The sequence below is a fragment of the Petaurus breviceps genome, unplaced genomic scaffold, assembly GCF_028583685.1.
Source record: "Petaurus breviceps papuanus isolate PSGF00001 unplaced genomic scaffold, PetGlider_PUasm1.0 37, whole genome shotgun sequence".
Classification (NCBI taxonomy): domain Eukaryota; kingdom Metazoa; phylum Chordata; class Mammalia; order Diprotodontia; family Petauridae; genus Petaurus; species Petaurus breviceps.
This window is the reverse complement of record NW_027186296.1, coordinates 65,560,198-65,575,844: the sequence shown is the minus strand read 5'-3', so window position 1 is coordinate 65,575,844 and position 15,647 is coordinate 65,560,198. Positions and strand designations below refer to the sequence as shown.

Here is a 15,647-nt window from a genome sequence, read left to right as displayed (position 1 = left end):
ACTTCATTTGATACTCATCATCCCTCTTTCTGCAGTTTGTGACCAGCCGGGTGAATTGGGTAGTACAGAGCTCAGCTGTGGATTATCTGCATCTGATGCTGGTGGCCATGAAATGGCTGTTTGAAGAATTTGACATCAGTGGCCGTTTCTGTATCAGCATTCATGATGAGGTCCGCTACCTTGTTCAAGAGAAAGATCGGTACCGTGCAGCCCTCGCCTTGCAGATCACAAACCTTCTGACAAGGTAAGGTTCCTGGAGCATGGAGTTGCTGTCCACTTATTTAATAATTTACTTTAAAGTTAATTGGTGCCCTCTGTTTTCATATTGCAGTCATTTCTTTTTTTATGTAAATAGTATTTTATTTTTTCCAATATTTGTAAAGATAGTTTTAAACATTCATTTTTTATAAGATTTTGAGTTGCTAATTTTTTTTCTTCTCTCCCTTCACCCCTTCCCAAGATGGCAAGCAATCTGTTATAGGTTATACGTGTGCAATTATGTTAAACACATTTCCACATTAGTCATGCTGTGAAAGAAGAAACAGAACAAAAGGAAAAAAAAATCCAAAAGAAGTGCAAATAGTATGCTTCAATCTGTGTTCACATTTCTTCAGTTCTTTCTCTAGATATGGATAACATTTTCCATCACAAGTCTTTTGGAATTGTCTTGGATCATTGTATTGCTGAGAATAGCTAAGTTTGTCATAGTTGATCATTGCACAGTGTTTATTGTTACAGTGTTCAGTGTTCTTTTGGTTCTGCCCAATTCACTCAGCATCAGTTCTTGTAAGTCAAGGTTTTTCTGAAACTTGCCTGCTCATCATTTGTTACAGCACAATAGTATTACATTCATATACCACAACTTGTTCGGGCATTCCCTCAATTTCCAACTCTTGACCACCACAAAAAATTGCTGCTATAAATATTTTTGTATGTGTAGGTCCTTCCCTCTTTTTTATGATCTCTTTGGGATACAGACCTAGTAGTGGTATTGCTGGATCATAGGGTAGGCACAGTTTTATAGCCCTTTTGGCATGGTTTCAGATTGCTCTCCAGAATGGTTGGCTCAATTTACAATTCCACCAACAGTGCATTAGTGTCCAAATTTTCCCTTCATCCCTCCAACACTTACCATTTTCCTTTTCTGTCATATTAGCCAGTCTGATAGGTGTGAGATGGTTCTTCGGTGTTGTTTTAATTTGTATTTCTCTAATCAAGAGTAATTTAGAGCATTTTTTTCATATGACTTTAGATAGCTTTGATTTCTTTGTCTGAAAACTGACTGTTCATATCCTTAGACCATGTATCAATTGGGGAATGACTTATATTCTTATAAATTTGACTCCGTTCTCTATACATTTGAGAAAGGAGGCCTTTATCAGATACTTGCTGTAAATCCCTTCCTCCCCCCATTTTCTGTTTTCCTTCTAATTTTAGTTGCACTGGTTTTGTTTGTGCAAAACCTTTTTAAATTTTATATAATCAAAATTGTCCATTTCATATTTCACAATGCTCTCTATATCTTGTTGTGTCCTAAGTTTTTCCCTTATCCATAGATCTGACAAGTAAATATTCTTTGCTCTCCTAATTTTGGCAGGTAGACTCTCAAGTATTTTATATTGTTTACAGTTATTTAAAATGGAAATCAGCTATCATATTGACTGAAGTGTTATTCCGTATTCCATACCCATGGGACCTCACCTTTCCAATAAACCTTACTACAATTTAACAGTCATCCCAAGCTTTGATTGGTTTTGGAGGAGTAGAATTGCGTAACCAGAGAATACTTTTGCAGGTGCTTCTTACATAAATTAGTTTGTATGTTCTGGGGAAAACAGACTTAGAGACAACTTGTGATGATTATTTTTTTTTTCTTTGTACAGCATCTGGTGTGTTGATTGCTGTCATATAGTGGTGTACAGTATGATGGCAGTGTTAATGATCTCTGCCTTTTTTGTTTAGCTTTACCTTTATGTATGTGAACATAACAACAGAGCCTACAGATCATAGGCTGGTAGGAAATTCCAGAAAGGATATTAAAGAGCTGGTTGGTAAATATCTAGAAAGAGAAAAAAAAACAATAGCTTTATCAAGAATAGATCATGAGGGGTGGCCAGGTGGTGCAGTGAGTAAGAGCACCAGCCCCAGAGTCGGGATGACCTGCGATCAAATCCGGGCTCTATCATGATACTTAGCACCACACCGAGAAATAACTGGCTGTGTAACCTTGAGCAAGTTACTTAACCCCAATTGCTTTAAAAAAAAAAAAGAATAGATCATGCCAGATTAATTCCATTTCCCTTTTTGACAGGAATATTAAACTAGTAGATGACTGGAATGGTGTGAATATAGTTTACCTAGACTTTAGCAGAGCTTTTGATAAAAATGCCTCATGCACTTCTTGTGGAGAAGTTGGAGATGAAACAGTAATACCATCAGCTAGATTCAGAGCTAGTTAGATGGCCAGACTCAGAGTAATTGTTATTTTCTGTATTAACATGGCAGGAGAGCTCCAGGGCAGTACCTTTGAAACCTTTACTTGGCCCTGTGCTTTTAAACATTTTTATTTATAACTGATAAGGGAATAGATGATATGCTAATCAGATTTGCTAATCTGGTAAGGATGACTGTCAGGATCTAAAATGAACTTGACAATCTAGAGCAGGTATCCCTAACTTGGGATCTGTGAACTTATTTTAAAAAATATTTTGATAATTGTATTTCAATGTAATTGGTTTCCTTTGTATTCTTATGGATTGTAGTCCTGTGTATTTTATGCATTTGAAAACATTTTTCTGGGATGGACCCCATAGTCTTCACTGGAACGTCAAAGGGGTCCATGACATGAAAAGGGTTAAGAACCTTTGGGCCTACAGCATTGGGCTCAGTCAGACAAGACAAAATTCAGTGAGGATTAGTGTCAAGGCTTGTATTTGGGTATATACAATCAACCTCACAAATCCAATGTGGGAGAGACATGGACAGACAGCCGTTATTCTGGAAATAATCTGAGAGTTTTAGGGATCTGTTAGTTTGGTATGAATTAGAGGTGTAATGTGACAGCCAAAAAACCCCAACAAAACAGCAAAGCAGTGCAGTATTAAATTAGGAAGATCTCAGCTTGCAGCTCTGTGGCATGATGGTCCTACTGTCCCTAGTCAGACCTCATGTGGAGTTGTGTGTTCCGTTCTGGGCTCTACAGTTAATAAGGACATTGATAAACTGGAGAGTTCCAAAGAAGAGCAAATAGAATGTTGAAGGGCCTTCAGTCCATGTCATATGAGAATTGGTTGAGGGAACTGAAAATGTTTAGCCTGGAGAAGGGAAGACCCAAAGGGGATATGACAAGTATCTCCAAGTATTTGAGGGACTATTACATGGAGGAAGGATTAAATTGATTCTGCTTGGCCCCAGAAGGCAGAATAGAAACAATCGGTGGGAGTCATAAGGAGGCCTATTTAGGCTTTATGTCAGGAAAAACTCCTTAATAGAGCTGTACTAAAGTGGTATAGGCTGCCTTGAGAAGTAGTGAGTTCCATCTTTGTGGGAGCCTTTGAGCAGAGACTGGATGACCAATTGTTGGGTATGTTTTAGTGGGGATTCCTTTGGTTGGTGGGTTGGATTAGATGGCCATTGATGTCCCCTTCAACTCTCAGATTCTGGGATTGTATAATTGTGTAATACTTGGTTGAGACTCTTCAGTTAGTTTCATAATGCCCCTACGGCCCTAACTGGACTGTTTTGTTATTAAATCAGAAATGCTAAGCCCCTGAATCCCATTTTCCACAGAACTCCAATTTATTAAGCATTTATTAAGTGTCTATCTTGTGAAAGATGTCCAGGGCACTAGGAATGCCAAGATAGGTCTGATAGTACTCTTGTTCTCAAGAAACTTACAGTCTAGTGAGGGGAAGAACAAGCATACAAGTAATTAATATAAGAGGAAGTGGGGTAAATGATCCAGGTGAAGTGTTTTGAGAAATTTGAAAAGGTAAAAATACATTAATTTTTACAAAGAAAGGAATTTGATATAGGAGAAGGTACTTTTCCTCTCCCAAGATAGAAGCCAAGAGAAGCTTCAAAGTGGCATTCTGGTTCAGTCTTGAGGAAAAGGAAGGACATTTGGGACAGAAATAGGGGAGGAGAATCCATGGGATATGGAAGTGGGAGAGGGCAAGATGATTATGAGTGGAGAACAGTGCAGTTTGTCTAACATAAAATAGGTAAAGGGCAGTAGTAGTAAGAGATGGGGCCAGGTTGTAATGATCCTTGAATGCTAGGACCAAACAGTGGGAGCCACTGAAGTTTTTCAGCAGAGGACTGAAATGATAAAAGCAGCGCACTAAGATTTCTTGGGCAGCTATGTGCAGGATGAATTAGAGAGAGGCAAGACTAGACTGGATGCTCTTAACCTTTTTTGTGTCATGGACCCTCTTTGGCAGTGTCTGGTAAAGCCTATTAATTCCTCAGACCGATGCTATTAAATGCACAAAATAAAATATGTAGGATTGCAAAAATGAATTATATTGAACTAGTTTTCAAAATGCTAAATTCACAGATCCCAGGTTAATAACCTTTTGCCTAGAGATAGGAAGGCCAATTCATTAGATTTTATAGGAGTCTAAAGTTAGAAAGGAATAGGGCTCAGATTAGCGTGGTTTCATGGTTTCACAGTGGAAGGGACAGAAATAATGGTGGAGGGAGAAACTAGAAGAGCTGCTAACTGATTGGATGTGTGGGGCAAGGTAGGACTAATAGAAGAGCGCTTGGAGAACAGTGTCATCAGCGGAAGTAGAAGAGTGGCGGTGGGGCAAGATCATCCTCCTTCCTCTTTCCTTCTTCCATCTCTCTGTCTCACTTGGGCTGGAAGTGAAGCAGCCACTTCCAGGCCCAACCACATGGCTGAGCAGCATAGAAGTTTTGACTTCATCTGTTTTCCAGCCTGGGTTGGTCCCCTCCATCTTAGGCAGTCTGATGGCTCTCTTTTCCCCCAGGGTGTCATCACATGGTGTTTTATTTGGTGCTGATACCCTTAGTGTACTTAGCTCTAGCCTTTCTGTAGCTCAGAACTCTTGCTAACTCAAGGGATCTACCAACCTCAGCCTCCATAGTAGCAGGAACTACAGGAGTGTTACCATTCCTGGCAAGAATTCAGTTTTCAAGATGAGTGTGAGGTACCAGAGGGACTTGGAAATGGAGCTGTCTTAAGAATTAGAAATAATGATCTTAAAGCCGCTGGGAGAGATGGGGGATAGCAGTAGAGATTTGGAGTCATCTGTATAGATGATAATTGAGGCCATGAGAGTGGATGGGATCACTTCTATGAAATATTTTATTATTTATAAGAAAACTTAGGATAGAACCTTGGAATACAGCTGTGTTAAGAGGTCTTAAGGAAGATGAAGAGACAGGAATAACTAGAGAGGTAGGGGAATCATGAAATGTGCAGTTTTGTGGAAAACAGGGGTAGAGAAGGATCTTAAGGAGAGCAGTCTCCAGTGTTTTATATTACAGAGAGATCATAGAGAATGTTGTTGAGGATTTAGTGGTAAGAAGGTCATTACCTTGACTCTGGAGAGGAATGTTTCATTAAAGTGGTATGGACTGAAGCCAGATTGGGAAGACCTGAGCATGTTTATAAGATGGTTGGAAGGAGCAAGAAAAGAATTTCAAAATGCATGAGGAGGTTATTTATGGAGGAAGGACATATAAAAAATGGGGAGGATCAGGCATAGAGGTAGAAGGGTACCTTTTCCTTTGAGACTAGAGGAACTTAAAGAAGTGGAGGAGCGAAGTAGAAGGAGGTGACTTGTTACAGTTTCAATTTTAGCAAAATTGAAGTTGAAGTAATTTAAGAGAAGAGGGCAAGGTTGAAATTGGAGGCTCAAGGAGAAAATAGTAGGAACAGCTCATTTGTACCCATTTGTGGTAGACCTAGTCAGCATGATTTTATCTTATAGATTTTTCAATTCAACTGAGCATTTTTTAGCAAGATGTACTCAGTACTGCAGAAAAGACCAATTTTTTTTCCTTAAAGTAACAGGCTCATTTATTCATTTTTAAAGAAATGTCTACCAATAACGTAGTTTTGCCTGTCAGTTTAAAAAAAAATTTATCTTTTATTTTTACAAATTAATATATTTACTTTTATTTACATCATTCAGTTCCACAATCCCTTGAGTTTCAAATTTTCTCCCTCTCCCTTCCCCCGCCACCCATGGCAGCATGCAGTCAAACATAGGATCTATAAATACCTTCACATTAAATATTAGGTTGTAAAGAAGGATTATAACCAATGGAATGAACAGTGGGAAAAAGGTAACAAAACAAAACAAGAAAAAGAAAGAGAACAAGTAGTTTGCTTCAATCTGCATTCAGACTCTGCATCTCTTTCTCTGGATGTGGCTATCTCTTTCCATCATGAGTCTTTTGGAGTTGTCTTATAACCCTACATTGCTGAGAGGAGTCCAGTCTATCAAGTTAGTCAGAAAAGACCAATTTTTCCCTTCTTTGCTTGATGCTTCTTTGAAAAGTTTCTCAGTTTAGTCAAAACAATCTAAAATTTGTTAGAATGGGACAAATATAGAGCTTTTGAGAAAGAAATTACCCTAATGCCAGTACTTAGCCTAGTGCTTGGCACATAGTAGGTGTGGAATAAATGCTTGTTGTCTAGTAAAGTACAGATAGATGTTGCCACCCCTGGCAACAATTGACAGTTATGGATCACTAAGATCAGTCTGAATAACTAGATTTCTTAGTATGGGACTTAAAAGTTAGAGAACAGAACTTGAAAAGTTAAAGAACAGAAGCGTGGATAATTTAGACATCTGTGACTGAGATGTTAGGATTGAGGAGATAACAAATGATTGATCTTTCATAGGGGATTTAATTGCAGGATAAAAATTCTTGAAGTGAACAGACCAAATTAGACACAGGCAAGTGAATGATAGGGATATTTAAACAGTTGAGTGTGATTTATTTTATATCCAGCCCTGCCATTGCTCCATTTCTGCTGCTCCGAACCATCTTCATTTTACCATCATAACTTCAGTCCTCTGAGGGATCTGAGATCTTACCAAAGTGGGTTTTCCCTCCAACAGTATAGATTTCTCAGGTAATGTAGTTGTTGGGTTTTTACATTGCTTCTCCTGTTATTCTCTGTAGGCAATATGACCTTTATGCACATCTGCACTGCTCCGTTTCCTCTTAATTTTTGAGACATGGTATTCCATGACTTATAGGTAGAGAGCAAAATTTGAAGACTTGGTATTTTAAAAATAATGTGGCTTTTTTTTTACATTAGGATTATTATGTAGCACAATTTCCCAAAAGGCAGTTGAATCCACTTTCCTTCCCTTCCCGTACTCCATTTTGAACCTGTTTGTTATGCATCTACATCATCTGTCAAAAGATATATGTGCTGCCATGCTAGTTGGCTCTAAACTGTTTATCATGATCAGCTGGAACAATAGGTGTTCATTATTCACTGAGTTTTTCCCTGTGTTTTCTAGGCTTGATCATGAAACTATGAGAAACTTTGCCCCATCTCAGTGCCTTTGCCCAGGTGGTCTTCCATACCTAGAATGTTTTCCTTGCTCACATTCACCTCTTGGAACCATTAATTCCCTAAAGCCTTTTGCTACATAAGAGCTTTCCTAAATTCTTCCAGTGTTAGTGTGTCCCCTCCCCCCCCTCACACACACACCCACACCTGAAATTACTTTGTATTTCTTTGATTCCCTGAAATCTAGCAGAGTACCTGATACATAATATTGTTGACTTGGCTAAAGCAAAATTCTTGATGGACTATAGATCTCCTTTGCTGGGGAGGTCATTATTATCCCTGACCAACTGACAAAGGCCCTCTTTTCTCCCTTTATCTTCTCTGCTGATCCTCATCAGCTTGCGTGGGTTTGGTTTGGGTTAAAGAGACATTTAGGGTTGGTTAGGGTTATGTATCTTGCTCTCATCTGCCCCTTGAGCATCAGTGCCACATCCAGTCTCCAGCAGTTTGCAGGACATCTTTACCAGGATTTAAGCTCAACTTCTCAAACTTAATAGTCCTACATGTTTGAAAGAGAATCCATTAAAACCCACCTCTCTTTCTGACTTTCTCATTTCTGTTAAGGGTACTGACTTATTAGCTGTCCAAGCTTGCCACTTCTATGTCTTCTTGAACCTCCTGCCCTTTCCTACTCATCCTGTCATAATATTCACTCCTTTGCCCAGTCATGTGTATATCCTAACCTTTTTCCTCTCTATCCTCCATTTTCCAGCCACATGGCCACCAGCCTAGTTCAGACCCTCATCATCTCTTACCTAAATTATTCCAAGTTTCCTAATTGGTCTCCCAGCATCAAGTGGCTCCCTATCAACTTTAAATTAGCATCTGTAACTTCTGTAAGTTTGCTGTTGTTCCAGTCAGTATTCTTGTGACTTCCCAGACCATAACACCCTTTCTTGGCCACCATATTCCTTTATGTTTCACCTCCTCTTAGAAAGTGAGCTTCTGAAGACACTTGTGGTGTCACTTGCATCCCTAGTATGTGATGTTTTTTCATTTCTTCATTCAACTATATCTAGTATACCTCCTTCATTTTATAGATGAAGAAGCTGGTTAAGTAGTTAAGACTTTGAATTTAGGTCCTCTAGATTCTATAGCCAGGACTTTTCCACTGTATAAGACTTAACTTTATCAAAAAGAATAGGTCGTTAGAGCATCGGCCCTGGGGTCAGGAGGACGTGAATTCAAATCCGGCCTCAGACACTTAACACAAAAACTAGCCATGTGACCTTGGGTAAGTCACTTAACCCCAGTTGCCTTCCAAAAAAGGCAAAAAAAAAAGTATAGGTCAGTTGTATTTAGAACTTTTAATCAGGCTCATCATAGAATCTCACCTTCCTTTTCAACAAATATTGGCACATAAGTTTTAATTATCTACACGTTGGTCTTTTTTTTTTCCCCAAGTACTTTTGTGTATGTGTCCTTCAGATAACAAGATGAAACCTCCTCTGCCAGTTCTTTTATTTGCCTATTTTTAGTATATCCTTTGTCATCCTGTTTACCTTCAAATTCTGTCTTTTAGTTTTATTTATAGCAGGAGTTCTTAACCTATTTGTGTGTCATGGACACTTCACAATAAGTTTCTAAATGCAGAAAAATAAACAATTATAAAAGAATCCAGTTATATTAAAAGAAAAAGGTATTTTTCCCACCCAAATTTATGAACCTCTTGATTCATAATGAAGCAAAGATTGCTATGATAAAGCAGTTCTATAAACAGCCTTCCACTTACTTGGTCACTGGACAGTGAACATTGAAGGGCTAACCCTAAATTTTGTCAGTAAAAACTGTTCTCCCACAGTTCTGACCACTCCACCCCCAATTTCTTTTATGCCACTCCATTAGTCACTGCAGAAAGAGGCATTTTGTGGGGTTTTTTTGGCTATGGCAACCTATAACAAAGAATTTATCGTGAAGTGGTCAGCCTGCTGGTGATGATCTTTCTTCAAATCTTTCAAGCATTTTATAGCATTATATATAAGCATCATAACTTTCAAAACAGAGCATGCGCTCTTTTGGCATAGCCTGGAAGAACCCAGAGTCACCTGTTTTAGTTGTTTTAACGACTAAATCCTGGTTGAAGGAATTTTAGAAAAAGCCTTCATCATTCTAATCCAAGAATGATAGTTGAATTTGTACATGATTTACAAACAAGAACAGCAGTCTGAACAAAATTAATTTATTTACATAATGGTACACACTCTGGGCCTTTGCTGGTCTCAGCTGATGGCCAATTAAAAAAAAAGTTCTTCCAAATGGGTTTTTGATATTGATGTCATGATTGATTGCATTTCTACCAAGGTCAAAATAGAGGGATGACATTTATTAAACAGGAATCAATATTGGTCACTACCGTTTAGGTACTTGCTTTTCACCCTTTTGTAAAAGCAAAATGTGGTCATATAAAACTCCTGTAAATGTTCATGGGAGATAGGTTTCAGCCTAGCAGCTAAGTGGAGTTTAGGTTTAGGAAAACCCATGGCCCTTTGCTTGGTTGGCATTAGGATTCTGTGGAAAACTATAAATTTAACCTAATGGCTTGAGAACAAAATAGACAGGTGTGTGACTGTCAGTCTTTTATTGTGGGGGACTCTCCACTTAGCAAAATAATATTTGGTCTATTTCAGATGCATGTTTGCCTATAAACTAGGTCTCAATGACCTGCCCCAGTCTGTGGCCTTTTTCAGTGCAGTTGATATTGACCAGTGCTTAAGGAAGGAAGTGACAATGGATTGTAAAACACCTTCCAACCCAACTGGACTAGAAAGGAGATATGGTATACCCCCAGGTGAGTATGTAGTATGCTTCCATTTATACCGATAGATTGAAGATAGTTGGAATTACAGCTGAATTAAGATTAAAAAAGAATTTAAAAAAATTAAATATGGTCCACTATGCCAAAAGGAACCGGGAACCCAGTTGGATAGAATGACCCTGTTTCTGGGAATTCTCAACCACTACCCTATTTTCCTTTAGGGCATATCACTCCAGAGTCACAAGACAAGTCCCGATAACTAATTTTAATTGTCTTTCAGGTGAAGCACTGGATATTTATCAAATAATTAAACTCACCAAAGGCTCCTTGGAGAAAAGAAGTTAAGCCTGGAACATGCCATGGTCAAAGGCATCCTGTTTGCTCCCATGGGGCATTAACACTGATGAAGGCTCCTATCCCAAAGGTTTTTTAGTTTACCCTTTTCTGGGACAAAGCTTCCCTAGGGAAAGTCATTTATCCAAAAAAAAAAAGGGCATTCTTACAGAGTTTATGTGCTGCTATTTGATAAGGCATTGCACTGACATGCCAAGAAGAATAGAGTGGGTTCAAAACTAAGGTGCTGTGTGTGGCCAAGTATGAAGGCCAAAAAGGAACTAAGGGTTTACAGATCCTGAAGTAGTCAGGAGTTATACTGTATGTCGCAACTCAGGGATTTCATTTTTTTTTCCTTTTCTTCTTGGGTGGTTCTTGATTATCTTTTCTCTGCTCAGATGCAGCAGTCTGGAAGGAGAGAGAAATGTTCAGTAAAAGTATTTTATAAAAACCCATGTCACTCTTGCTTTTTATAGGTGTGTAGGAGAGGCAGGTAGGGCATAGATGATATATTCCTATCTACTATTAACTGCATTTACTTTATTTTAATGACCTGATCACACTTGGTAATCAAAATGAGAATAGTAGAGATAAAATTTTATTCTATCTAAATATGTCAACCCCTTGCTTTTTATAAGACAGCCAGGTGGAGAACCAACAGCTACCATAATACTCTTCCAAATCTGTCCTCAGTTCATATCAGATTATTTATTTTCAGTCTCAATAGGTCCCCTTCCTTTTTCTACAGTTAGCCTCATTTCTTTTCTTTCATACCTATGTTCATGTGGATGCCTATACTATTAACCTATAAAATGCAGAGGTATGGCAGAAAAAGCACTTGACTTGAGTCAGTGATCACAGACCTCTTTGAGGCCCAGTTTTCTCATCTGCAAATGATACCTGTACTACCTAACTCTTGTGAAGAAAACATTTTGTAAAGTGTCTCACCAGTGTGAGTTATCCCCCCTCAGAGCTATACTTAGATCCATTAACATGTTCTTTGAAACAGAGACAAAAGGGAGCTGACCTGATCTGCCACTCTTTCATCCTCTTCGTCTGTCTCTTGCTCCTGAAGAGCTGTGTCCAAGATGTCCCCATTGATTCTGAAGTCTCTAGAGGTGCTGAGCTTCATGTACTGCATTAGGTTTACCTGTGACAGTAGTATATATAAAGAACTTTTTCATTATATATGTGATCTCTGAAGCATTTTAAATCATGTTCTGAGTATAGCATTATTGATCTGGAACTGGATTCAGGAAGACCTGAGTTCAAATCCAGCTTCAAACACTTAATAGTTTGTGACTGGGTTGAGTCTGTGCCCCCCATCTGCCTCAGTTTACTTATATGTAAAATGGGCATAGTAATAACACTTACCCCTCCCAGGGTTGTTAAGAGGGTAAAATAACATTTGTCAAACACTTTGCAAACCTAAAAGCACTATATTATAAATGTTATAACCATCTGTCCAGTTTGTTTTAAATGTTGTTTTGTTTGAATTTAATACTTAGATTGTAAATTACCTTGGACTTCTTAGAAAGGTGGATGAGAAATTTCTCATATTGTTCAATGGCAAAGATCAGGTTAGGAATTGGTTTGGTCTCCCGAAGAACTCTAGCCTATAAGGTAAAGAGAAGGCAAGTATTAAAACCAAATTTTCATAGCTTATGAGTCTTATAATCTATTATAGGTCTGTGATCATATAGGAATAGCGGGGGGTTGATACTAAAGATAGCAACCAAAGCTTCTTTAATCAAGTGGAATTGTAAACCTTGTTGATGAATTCAGGGTTTATCAAGCCATCCTAGGCCTAACATACACCAAAGTTAATTTTTCAAAATATTACCCCAAAGTGACTTAGTCTTGAAGAATAGGTTGTAGTAGATCCATTTTATCATCTGAAAATGTCTGGTTACTTCCCATGGCTGTCAGAATTAAAGCTTCTTCAGTACTTGTGCTTCCTTTTCTAGTTCCACAAACATATTTGCTTTGCTAGGATTCCATATCCTTTAGGCTTCATGTGTAGTGTGGCAAATGACTGCATTTCTCCCTGACCAAACTTCCCTACTGGTACTGGGCAAAGAGCTGCTGAAGTAAGGAGCCCTAGATTCAAATCAAACCTTCGATCTGAGGGCAAATTATTTCTCTGTGTTTCCTCATCTAGCTAATGAGAATGTAAGGCAGGAAGGCTGTAATAGAGGATCTTTGGCCATTTTACACCGACCTACAGAATAGAGCTCAATGCCCCTTTGTGCACAAAAATTAACACACGTTTTTTGGCAAAAATTTTTAACCCCAAATTAAGATGTTTCAATTGAACAAAAAGTCTCAATACAAGTTAGGTCCATGCAAAATGCTGGAGTACTGAATGAAACGATAAATTGTGTCAGATTTAAAACTCATTTATAAGCTCACCATGGCTGTAGTAACTGCAGCAGTTTTCTCCTTTTTCTTCTCTCCTGCACAGCTTAGACTTTCATTCTGGATGTTCTAAAAGAATTGAAAGCAAGATGCCCATTAGGTTGTCCCTACATGCCTCACTCCCATGAGAATTCAGAGGGAGCAGAGAAAGGGCTCTCTGTTCAGCTGAACTGAGGAAAAAAAGCCTATGTCTATTTGTTAGATTCATCTTATTAACAGTGAAGCTGCCCTCTGACAGGTAGTTCTGCCACCATATTTCTGTCCTCGATACCCTTTTGTTCATATTCCCAATAGGCTTTTCTTAGCAATTTTAGGATTACCAGGTCCCCAATCCCAAATGCATAGTCATTTCCTGCTCTAAATACTAGAGAGGAAATGCCTTCTTCCAAATGAAATCAAAGGATTTTTGATGGGTAAAAATTGTGTGAATTCAGAGAAATGTACTTTCTTAAAAAAGCTTCTAACCTAGAGTCTGTCTCTTCTGGGAGCTACTAGATTGCTCAACAGTAGACAAGAGAGTTTGCTGTGAACTTGGTAAAACATTTGGTCTCTATCAGTAGTCTCTAACTTTCCTTATGTGCACAGGGAAGAAATCCTTTTTGGATACTTGATACATTGTAGATTTCAACTCCATAGTCCCTGCTCTGGTACCTAGGAATCTTAATTACACAAAAATAATTTTTGTTCCTCTTACCTGCACATAAGAGATGAAGGCATAGCATTGGGGTGTCAGATGGGAACCTGAGAGTTTAACCTGCAGAGCAGAAATATAGTGACTGCATTAGAAATAAAACCTCTCCTTCCCCTCCCTCCAGAAAGGCAAACATACCAGTTTTTCCATATGGTTAGGAATTCCTCCTGAGCTACGGCAAACCTGGAGATACTGACAGAAAAGAATAGGAGTGAAAGTCAGTGTGGTGTAAGGAAATGAGTGTTGGGCTCGTAGTCAAAGGGCATGGGTCTGAATCCTGACTATAGGCAAGTTACCAAGTAAAAAACCATTTACTGCACATAATGGTGTGCTAGGCACGACATTAAGTGCTAAGGACACAACAAGCAAGATAACAACAGTGCCCCTGCTCTGAATCAGCCTTACATTCTAATGGAGGAGAAAGCATAATAATGCAGAATGCAGGGTATGAAGGGAAGGGTCTAGTAGCAGAGGGAAGCAGGGAATACTTCCTGTGGAGAGGGGGATCTGAGCTGAGCCTGGAAGGAAGCCAGGGAAGGGAGGGAGAAGGAAGAGTAGTCCAGGTGCAGGGCCAGCCAGTGCAAATGTGCAGGGTGGGGAGATGGAGCCATGGGGGTGCTTGGGCACCATCTGTGTGACTGGCTGGTCGAGCCCTCGGAGGTGAATGAAGTGTAAGAAAAGGAAAGGAAGGAACCAGGCTGTGAAAGGCTTTAAATGCCCAACCTGAAGAATGTTCTGTTTGACCCTGGAGCCACTGCAGTCTGGAGCAAGATCAGCTGGCAGCTGAGTGGAGGGTAAGTGGTGGTGGGGAGAGACTTGAGGTAGGGAGACCAATCAGAAAAGTACTGTAGGGCCAGCACCCAACTGGCAGCTAAGTCACTGCCCTTCCTCAGCACCAGTTTCTTAATCTATATAATAGGGTAATGTGCCACTCATCTCCCAGGGCTGTCAGGAAAGCACTCTATAAAGGTGAGCTACTGTTACTGTTCCACTGAGTCATGTTCCTGAATGGAAGCTCTCAGGCACTGTGCTGAGTAAGCACTGGGGACCCAAAGAAATGGCCACCTAAACAGTCCCTATTCCCAAGCGCTCACAGCCTAAAAATGGAGACGAGCTATACAAAGTTACAGACAGGAGAAACGAGACAGTCAGCAGGGGGAAGGTGTGAGCATCAAGGAGGACCCGGAAGGCTTTTGCAAAAGGTGTGATTTTAGCTGGGACTGGAAAAAAGCTGGCAGGCAGAAATGAGGAGAAAGGGCATTCCAGGTCTGGGGGTCAGGCACTGAAAATGCCCAGTTAGGAGAGAGTGCCTTCTATAAAGAGCAGCCAAGAAGCCGGTGTGACTGGACTGGCATTATGTGGAAGTGTGAAGAGACTGGAAAGGTGGAGGAGGGCACTGGGTATGAAGGGCTTTGCATGCCAAAGACTGGATTTTGTATTTCATCCTGGAGATGACAGCAAGCCACTGCAGCTTATTTGATGGGAGAGAGCCATGTGACAGGATCAGACCTGCACTTCAGGAAGAACACTTTGACAGCTGAGTGGAGGGTGGACTGCAATGGTGGAAGAGATGAGGCAGGGAGACCCAGCAGCCTAATGCAAGAGTCTGCAAGAGTCCAGGCATGAAGTGATGAAGGCCTGCTCCGGGGTGGTGGCAGTGCCAGAGAAAAGAGAAGTATATGAGAGAGATTATGAAGGTAAAATCAATAGAACTTGGCAACAGATTGGATATAGGGGTAAGTGAGTCAAGGATGAAGGTTGTTAGCCTGGGTGACTGGGGAGATGGTGGTAGCCTGGGCAGTAATACGAAAGTAAGGAAGAGGGGAGTTCAGTTTGGGACATACTGAATTTAAAATGTCTCTGAAGGGCAACTATGTGGCACAGGA

At 39.7% G+C, this 15,647-nt stretch overlaps 2 protein-coding genes across 3 annotated transcripts in view; one reads left to right on the top strand and one right to left on the bottom strand.

Annotated features, from left to right (window-relative positions):
* Nucleotides 1-12,600, top strand: part of POLG (DNA polymerase gamma, catalytic subunit) — a 29,631-nt gene extending 17,031 nt beyond the window's left edge. For both annotated transcript variants that reach the window (XM_069098571.1, XM_069098572.1), the window contains 3 exons: nt 36-244; nt 10,192-10,352; nt 10,600-12,600. In XM_069098571.1, the coding sequence (XP_068954672.1) occupies nt 36-244; nt 10,192-10,352; nt 10,600-10,664 (435 nt within the window). In that variant the 3' untranslated portion in view covers nt 10,665-12,600. The remainder of the gene's footprint in view (nt 1-35; nt 245-10,191; nt 10,353-10,599) is intronic.
* Nucleotides 9,728-15,647, bottom strand: part of FANCI (FA complementation group I) — a 67,169-nt gene continuing 61,249 nt past the window's right edge. Inside the window, exons 34-39 of the mRNA XM_069098570.1 lie at nt 13,900-13,953; nt 13,765-13,824; nt 13,065-13,139; nt 12,173-12,268; nt 11,680-11,802; nt 9,728-11,060 (exon numbers count right to left, since the gene is read on the bottom strand). Coding sequence (XP_068954671.1) covers nt 10,995-11,060; nt 11,680-11,802; nt 12,173-12,268; nt 13,065-13,139; nt 13,765-13,824; nt 13,900-13,953 — 474 coding nt within the window. The 3' untranslated portion in view covers nt 9,728-10,994. The remainder of the gene's footprint in view (nt 11,061-11,679; nt 11,803-12,172; nt 12,269-13,064; nt 13,140-13,764; nt 13,825-13,899; nt 13,954-15,647) is intronic.